At 30.5% G+C, this 9,999-nt stretch overlaps 1 protein-coding gene across 1 annotated transcript; it reads right to left on the bottom strand.

Moving 5' to 3' along the window:
• Nucleotides 1-78: 78 nt before the first annotated feature.
• On the bottom strand, nt 79-8,316 carry LOC119666196 (transcription initiation factor TFIID subunit 2). Its single transcript, XM_038075481.1, has 12 exons — nt 8,192-8,316; nt 8,078-8,132; nt 7,854-8,017; nt 7,161-7,782; nt 6,574-7,101; nt 6,066-6,514; nt 5,753-6,002; nt 4,288-4,450; nt 3,993-4,203; nt 3,544-3,936; nt 2,923-3,487; nt 79-387 (listed from the first exon to the last, which is right to left on the bottom strand). The coding sequence occupies exons 1-12, from the start codon at nt 8,239-8,241 to the stop codon at nt 151-153; spliced, it is 3,687 nt and encodes a 1,228-aa protein (XP_037931409.1). The 5' UTR covers nt 8,242-8,316; the 3' UTR covers nt 79-150.
• Between the last annotated feature and the right edge of the window lie 1,683 nt (nt 8,317-9,999).

Raw genomic sequence — 9,999 nt, forward strand, 5'->3', positions numbered from 1 at the left:
GTAATTATTTAAAAGTTTACGGTTTCGTCCGGAGTATTGTAGTTTAATTTTCGTTAGTTGCAAAAATTAGTGCTTAAAATTAATTATTTTTTAACTAAAAAATATAACTAAAAACAAAAAATAATTCCTTACTTTGTGTTTTATTTACGCTTATAATGAGCTTACTAAAAACGGGGGATTACTGTTACTATTGCTGCTATCAGCTGAGCTGAGCGTTTCCGGTGTAGCTTCCTTAACTTGTAGCCTTGAAATATTTGGATCTCTTTTTTCCTTCTTTTCTCGTTCTTTTTCCTTGTCCTTATCCTTATCTTTCTCCTTATCCTTATCTTTATTATGTTTGTGTTTATGTTTATGCTTATGTTTCTTCTTATCCTTCTTCTTCTTTTTCTGTAAAGATTAAAAGTAGAATATTAGTTTATATAAAAATTACTAATATTAATTAAACACTACTTGACTCTCTTTCACACTTTCACTGCATATACATATGTTTTATTTAAAAAAATGATCAATACTTTCTACCCAACCAATAAGTTGATACATTTTATAATAATACCTCCTTCATAATTTTTCCATTTACGTTATTTGTGTCTCTTAAGAATAGTGTGTGAATACTATTTACTAAACCAATAAAATGGTATATTTTGTAAAATCTCCATGATAATATATATATTTAGATTAGGTTGGAAAGGTGTCCTTGCACATTTGAGTCCACTTGAGCACAATAAAAACAATTAACTGATTTGATACTACGCACAAAACGTTGCTTATACGCAAGATCAAGAGATCCACCAAAAGAGGTATAAAGAAAAAAGTAGTTGACACACGGATAACGTCGACGAGAACAGGCACAACATCCCTATTTAAATAGAAATGAACCAATCGCACAAATCTATAAAATTAACTATATCCCCAATATTAAAGAATGACAGTTTTGTGAGATTGGTAAAAAAGAAATAGGACCCTATATATATACAATCTTCTATTGACCACAAGTCCCATTGAATGTCTTCCAAATATGCAGTAATCTATCAGCACCAATACCGTAGTACCGAATAGATTCCGCTTTAATTAAAGCAACTAACTGGAACGATTCTTGTCTAAATGGAACAAAATAAATATTAAAATCTGACAAAATTCCTCACCTACATAGGCTTTTCAGCTACCCTAAATATTTTCGGGGTACATTATAAATAGATGTAAACTCTGAAGTACATTAAAACTTTCACCGATTATCTATATGTCTATCTATATCTATCTATCTATATATCTGTTGTTTAGGTATTCCGAATGGTTTCCTGAAGCACCCCGACGGCAATATCTTTATACTGTGCATTCCTCAAAAATGTTCAGCACTATTCAAAGACAAATTGAGCCATAGACGTAAGCTATGTGTATATCTGGTATCTGGCCATAGAGGTATAGTAGGAAATTAAAAGATTGAGATCTCTAAAATTGCCACTAAACTTACAGAGAACCAAATAAGGGAGATACGTAAACGACTGAGCGATATATAGAGATAATATACAAAATTGTCGGAATAAATCCAATTTAAGTTATTGATAGATCGAAAACAGTACAGAAGCCTAGTTAGCATTTGAACAGGGTGCTGTATGTGCATAAGCTAAAAATCACCAGGAGTGACGAATACAGGAAATGCAAGTATCCGAGCAAGTGTCCTATTTCTCTTTAGTTGGTTCTAAAACTCGAATAAAAACCTTTAGAAATAACAATTTGGATGGATGAACTTCTTCTATAATGTTAAGTAGACTAATTCTTTATAAATTTTCGTTGATGACACACACATCTTAAGCAATGTGTACGACCGTAAGCTGCCTTTAAGAAATCTAATCAGGTATTGCAACGGAACCATCAGTTCTATGCGTGTTCTCTGCCAGCAAACTATATCAACTTATTTAGCTTTTACCAGCATTAAAATAAAAAGCGCGATACTATCTGATATTTCCGGTAATATTAAAGGCTTTGTAAACATACCTACAATTCTTGTTCACAAATAGCAAAATATTATTAAAGACAAATTCTACAAATTCTATTTAATATCTATATATTTACTAACTATTTTTTAATGAAATTGGTAACATTCAACACCAATGAAAAGTATTGGATAATGATTTTTTATGGATGATGAATGTATAATTTGAATATAGTTTCAGACTTCACAATAAAATAATGAGTTAAAACACCACAAAACCAAAAAGTCTTACAATTTCTTTATGTTTTTAGAAAAGGTTTATGTGAATAAAATAATTTATATTTCTTTGTTTTATTTTATTTTTCTATTTTTCTGTCTATTTCTATTTTTATTTTCTATGTTATTTTTCTATTTTTATTTTTATTTCTATTTTTCTTTCTATTTTTATTATATTTTAATTTATATTTTTCTTTCTATTTTTATTTATTTTTATTTCTATTTATTTCTATTTTATTTCTATTTTTATTTGTATTTCTATTTTTATTTCAATTTTTCTTTCTATTTCTACTTTTCTTTCTATTTTTAGTTTATTTTAATTTATATTTTCTTTTTTATTTTTATTTTTCTTTCTATTTTTATTTTATTTTAATTTATATTTTTCTTCCTATTTTTATTTTCTATATTATTTTTATTTCTATTTATTTCTATTTTATTTCTATTTTTATTTGTATTTCTATTTTTATTTCAATTTTTCTTTCTATTTCTACTTTTCTTTCTATTTTTATTTTATTTTAATTTATATTTTTATTTCTATTTTTATTTTTATATAGTCGTCTATATAAATATCGCGGACGTTTAGTTTATTCACATAAACTTTTTCTAAATACACAAAAATATTTAAAAAAGTGAACTCACAACTATTCTAAACACACCATTTGATTTTTTAAAGGTATTTTGATTATTAATCAATTTTGTAGTTAAGAAAGTCTTACCTTAATTGGATTATCTGACTTATGCTTCACTTCGATATCTGTTTTATTTGGCTCATATCCACTCTCATGTTTGTTCAAGATATTTTCACTATTTTCAATTATTGTTACTGAATTCTCATCGTCGCTATAAAACTCTGTTTTAATTCGTTTAGATTCAGGTACGAAAACACCATCATCAACAATGGGATTAAAAACTTTAGTCTCAGTTTCTACTATTGATTCCATTTTTATTTCGTCATTTACTAGAGTTACTTCCTCATTAGATTCAATCTTGATGATATCGTTACCATCAGCAAATGCCTGGGTAGCAGTACGTTTTATTGTAGTTTCAACTGGTCCCACTTCGACAGTTTCAATAACATTTTTGTTGATGATATCGATTAAATTTGGATCAGATTTTATTGGTACTGTTATAGCAGGCTTTTTATTGCCAATTTCTTTAAGTGTTTCTTTGACGCTACTACTTGATTCTGTTAGTAAGCAAACTGGACGTTTCGTACCGTACAATGCGTAATATAAGTCTACCATATCGCAACGTAATTTGGTATCACAACCGAATTTTGTACTATTAAAGGAAATAGATAAGTATATACAAATGAAATATTATCGTAGAGGACTTACTTGATTAAGTCATACAAACGTTCTACCAATTCTGGGCGATCTAAACGGCTTTTTGATTCTTTCATAAATGGTGGATCATCTATGAGTAATTGTGCTAAAGCATGACGTGCAGCTGGATCTGGATCGGTTTCTAATAAAGTAATTAAATGATCTAAATCTTCCCAACGACCATCGACTTTAACGAAGTCAACTAAACACTCCATAGCAGCTATACGCAAATCAATGTATTGCCCATAGGCAGCATAACATCGATAGATTTTCGGCAGCGACGGTAGGTGACCACATTTTTGCAATTTTCTTATAACTTTTAAACATGAAACTGATACCATATATTTATACGATGGTAAATTCTTCTCCAAGTTCAATAATCGGGTGACCTCTTCTAGTACAAGTCTAAAAAATAACAATTATTATGATGTGATGTTTTCATCAATATGTTAAGCGCTTACTTAGCATCCGCTGAGAGACTGTCAGATGTTATGAGTGTACCACGTAACGCTACTGAAACTACGGGTGTTATGGAATTACCCAATGCGTCCACCAATGCTGCTCTATAGTAGACATCGGAGTAATGATTACGTGTATTGTCATTGTATTTAAACAAATCCAATAGAAAACGTATTACATCTGGTGGACATATACCATGTGAAGTACGTAAACCTATAATTAATTAATTTTGAATTGTTATTTATTGAAAAAAAATTTATTTAATTTCATTTTAAATAAATAAATCAATTTTCTAACCTGCCATTGCAACGGGTATAATTTTTATCAGGAAGTAATGTTGAAAGTTGGAAAAATTATTTTGTTTTATAATGTGTGGTGCACTGAATGAACCAAACAATTTGCGGAATATGTTTAACATGGCTGGTGGACCACTCCATTGCGTTACCATTTGATTCGCTACCTATAAATGAAAAGAAATAAATAATTTATAAAGAAGGTAGTTTGTTTGAAGTAAATATTTTTAACCTTTCAATATTACTAAATAGAGAATACTATACACCGCACTCAGACGATCAAATTTTTTAAATCGAAATATCTTAATCGATAATCAGGCTTTTAACGTACGGGATCACCCTATACTGTAGAACAACAACTATGTCACCAACAATAATAAGTTTACTGCTGCTCAGTGTTGGACATTCACAAAGTATATGTTCGAACGATATACAAAAGAAACAGATATTGCTCACTAAGAGGACCGTTTTATTTGATACCTTGAGCAGTATGTCTAGTTTAAAATCCATTAAGAATTGTAATATACTCCCTACTCAGTGCAAGCATTATATTTAAGACTGTCTTGGAGGGATTGAGGTATATGCAAGCATACATTCTGTCTTCATTTCTTCAAGCAGTGGAGAGTAAATTTTAATTTCTCTCATTTCTTAAGTTTTTCCATAATGTTTCTTTCGATAAAATCGATTCATTTAATTTTAATTCGATAAAATATCTTCAATTAATGAACTATGTCGTCAATATTCGTCTTAAAACCCTGTCGTCGGACCAAGTGACCGACGATTTGGGGGTGCTCAGTACTACCAACTGGGAACACCAAGCTACTAAATGGGCTGACTGACGAAGGCTACTCGATGCAGCCAACTAAGTAACTAGATTTAAGCATAGATATTGTTTTTAGACATCAAAAATTACCTCAAAAATAATCTGAACAATCAAAGTTATAAAAAGTATAATAAGAATTATAACTTTTATTCTCAGCATAAAAAGATTTTATAATTCTCACATAGATTGATTAAATTGATTTATAAATATTAAAATTATGTTACTGTTAAAGTGAAAATTCTTTTAATATAATTATTGAAATAATTAAAGGTTCAAAGGTAGCAATGTACCTAATGAATTTTATTTTATTGTAATTTGAGTTTTGAATTAAATACGAACTATCCAAAAGGACCTTATTTGAATGTACTTTCAATATTTCTAGTTTGTTAAACTAGCTTCACATATATAATATATATATAAGTGCAGCCAGTACATTACAACGCGAAATTTTTGTCGTTGTATTAACCCGCTGGGTACTGCTTGTGTAACCTCTTTGCTGAACGGCACTTGGTCGTTGAAATCAAAAATGGCTTCGGGACGTAGACTCAACCGTTCTTGGAACCCGCAAAATAATTAAGTTATCATCCCAGATTGGCCATATAAGAACCCCAATCAATTAAATCAAACAAATTATTTTAAAACTTACCTTTGTTAAGCAAAGAGCTGCATTACACCGCACTTTATAGAAGAATTTTTCGTTTTCTATTGTATCTGTTAAAGCTAAACGAGTAGCATTTGTTGAATAATGTTCCAATGCATGGATAGCCTGAAACTGTGCCGTAACGTCACGTTCATGGCGCAACTGATATTGCCACTGAAAATCTGGTTGCTCAATCAACAAATCACGTATTAAAATCATTTCCGGATCTAAACGTATCCACAACACAGGCGAATCACTAAACAAAACAATTGAAGAATTAGTTACATAAAAGAATAAATAAACCATTGACTTTACTTACTCCATAGCAGATAAATCCATATCCACTTCCTCTCCAGTGCAAAGTGGAATTTTCTTTTTTTTATTTCTCCTACTTTTTGAATGACAGGTAATATCAGCTTTCACCACAGTATTCTCAATCTGTAAGGTGTGCTTAAATGTGCCATCCAACTCCTGCAATTGCACCAATAATGGACCATTGTACTTTTTAACACCGCGTTGATTAACAAAATCTTGACGTATTTCCAATTCAATTGTGTTACGCTTACGATTGAATACCGAAGTTAAAGAAAATTTTGCATGACCACCTGTGCGTACCCATTGATCCATAAATACCGACATATCTTTTCCAGTAACAGTGAAAATTGCTTTTATAAATATATTTGTAGAAATAAGTAGATGAGACCATAAGCCAGCACCAATTTTCGTTACTGCTGCATTTGTGGCTAAAGCCAGTTGTTTATTGAACACCTAATATAAAAGACATTAGTAATATTTCTTAAATATACAGTATATGAACCTTTTAGTACCTGTAGCAGTAACTGCTGACCAATACGGTGCTCCAACATGCGTATAACCAGATGAGCCTTTCGACGCATAGCTTCAACATATTTCGGTGAAACAGTATGTAAACTTTTTATTGGAAAGTGGTGTATGATTTCTTGCTGCTTGTTTGTGGAATTTGCTGGATTTGTGCTTGACACGGGCAAAGGTGCGGGTGGCTGACTACAATCCAGTATTATACCACCATACTGTTCTTCATACTTAACAACACGATCTAGCTCTTCTTGTATCCATGTACGATACTCAGATATACCGAAGCATTTGCGAGAATATAGGCCACACAAATATTCGGCTATACCCTTAGCTAGCCAAGTATCAGACCAATAATGCGATGTTATAAAACAACCGAAGAATTGCTCAGCTACTGCACGCGACATAAGAGTACGTGATATATACGTTTGATCAATAATTGCAATTGAATGCAGTAGATGTACAGATGCGATACTCATAGTAGCGTAGGCACTTATCTCCGTATCTAGTTCATCTACAAAAACCTGTAATATCAACATATATCAATTAGAAAAATATATTACATATATATTATAAATATTACTTGTTTGTAGCAGGAGAAAGGATAACGAGTCGATAGCGTTTCTTCGAAAAATTCAAATGCTTCATGCAAATAACGTACTGTATTCTTTAACAGCGGCATGAGTTGCGGCAAACAGAAATGTGTTACTTCATGCATATGTGTATCCACATATATTTCAAATGGACCTACTGCTAAAGCTATATTTGGCGCACAGACTGGCGTTGATAATGTATAATGATAAGTCTTGGAGCGCAAATCTGGTGTCATTACTATTTCGACTAACTCTCCGCATGACACTGCTGTTAAATGTTTTTCAACCGTAAACTCCAGTTTCCAAGTGCATGGATCTGCAAAACTATCAATGCAAGGAAACCACAGTCGCGACGAATTTTCATATGCATATGTAAACATATGTGCGCTATTTGGCACATTTTCATCTTCACTTGGTGGTGGATTTACAAAATGTATACCACCTGTTGGATTCTCTATAGAAAACTCAATTGCTATACGTAAACCACGACCTTCCTGTATCATATGATACGCTGCTGGTGGTACTATAATTACAACTTCACCTGCATTTGCATCTGGATCTGTAATTTGTGCTGCACGCAGGTGATGTTTCGATATATCTTCTAGGGCACGTCTATCATTTTTAAAGGAAATAAAAATATGTTTAATTATTTAGACAACATTAATGGAGTGTAAAATATATACGTTTTATCATCCTTTTGACATAGATTTAAAAATGCATCATAATAGTAGAAATCCGTATTGCATACGTCATTCAGTACGATGTTGTATATGGTACATTGCTTGGCGTTTAGACGTATAATGCGTAAGTCCTCCTTTGTTGGTACAATTGTCAATTCCACAGTGCCCTGTTGATATATTTTACTTTTTATTAATTTTCATTTATGATAGACTTTTATTATACTTACAATTATGCATTTTCTTTCCAAACTAATGCCGGTGAGACTCACAAGTTGATGCGCCGTGCTGTTCCAAAAAATTTATTAATTTTATTAATCTTTCATATATTTCAGTATACTTATAATTTAAATGGTCGCACTGGTGCACTCGGCTGCTCCAAATTATTATCCATATTATTTTTAATTCAAATTATTTATTTTTTCATATTTACAAATAATGCGTAAACCCAAACTATAACAAAGAACTGTCAAACAGCAAAGCCTAATGTAAACACACAGTGGTGGCTAAAAAAAATGTTGCTTTTATTTATATTCAATTTGTTAATTCACAATAGAATAAAATGTGTGTGTTTGTTTTATTTTTAAACAAAGAATACAGTATTTTTTACATTTAACCCTATATAATACAGTTTGACTTTTATAAATATTTCACTAACATTTTTATTAGTATATTCATACAGCACAAGTAATTATAGTTTTGATTGTTATTTTGCTTTTTGGATTTGCTGCGCTATGTTCACACATAAAATCTTAATTTATTTCAATGCATTTTCTTATATCATTTATTTGTTTTATTTGCTATTATTTATTTATTTATATAAAATTGTATAGTCCTCTATATAAATATCGCCGACATTTCGAAGTGTCTTTGACTTCTTCCTAAGGACGTGGTATTATTACAACTGCTCTTGAATAAGCGATTATTTATATTGGAATTTTTTTACAAATTCAGTTTTAAATAATAAACAATATATTAAATACTAAACAATATACAATAAAAAATATCCAATTAAGGTTGTAATAGTATATATGACGCCATCCTCAGAGCGGAGTATTATTACAATTGATTATGGAAACATGTAAGGGGGCTATTTATACTGGAATCTGTTTCTAGTTCCTACATGATAAACAATACACATTGATAATTTCGTTTTGCTTTAATTTATAAAAATAGTTCAAAAAATCGCTTAACATTTATAAATTACAAATTTTTTTCAACTTAATTTATTTAAAATTCAATTGTATTATTATTATTGTTAGGGAATGTGGTACCGCGATCGTCGGGTCTATTGTGCCTCACCTGGGTTTGGATTAAAAAGTAGTGTAGAACCTACTTTGCAGAGTTTTATTGTCCAAATATAAAAGAGTAGAGAGTAAATCCATCCCGTTAAATAATTTTATAGGTCTCTTGTCTTCATCGATGAACAGTCTGATAGACTGTCAAAGAGTATCTTCCTAGAAACCTATTTCTTCTGGATGTCATTTTTAACTAATAAACATGCTTATTTTCTATGGTTTTAGATTTACTCTTATTATTATTTTGTTGCCCAATCCAACACAATCACATTTTATTTGTCAAGTCATAACAAACAGCTGTGAATTTTAGAGTAATTTTACTACTCTATCAAAATATCTAGAGTGTTATAAATTAATCTTGAGTGTTACACATTTTGCTCAGAACTTACCATCGAAAATGAAAATTGCACTAAAAGTGAGGCTCGATTGAAAAATTTGCTCTAGTTATCAATCGAAAACGTCATTGGTTTGATATTTATTGTAATCATATATATTACTTTTTAGTTAGGTATTCATATATTAATTTTATTTTTATTATAAGTTAAGAACTTATGACTATGGCTATTTTAGCTTATTTCGTATTACACCTTCACTACTGATTTTTATTGGGATGATTGTGGTCGCATATAAATTTCGTTTTGTTTCAACAGTCAATTCCTGCAACACATCAATCAATATCTACAACATATTTCGAATACTGTTTAGTCAGTAATCTTTGTCATTGGTACTTCTACTTTTATAAGGACCACCTTCCGATTTCTGTAATCAATCAGTGTTATGCACGACCTTTAATGTAGTTTGTAGTGATTGGAATAAATTTTTAGATCATTGCATATCTTTACTTAAACAGAAGT

This window comes from Teleopsis dalmanni, chromosome 1 (assembly GCF_002237135.1).
Source record: "Teleopsis dalmanni isolate 2A chromosome 1, ASM223713v2, whole genome shotgun sequence".
NCBI lineage: Eukaryota > Metazoa > Arthropoda > Insecta > Diptera > Diopsidae > Teleopsis > Teleopsis dalmanni.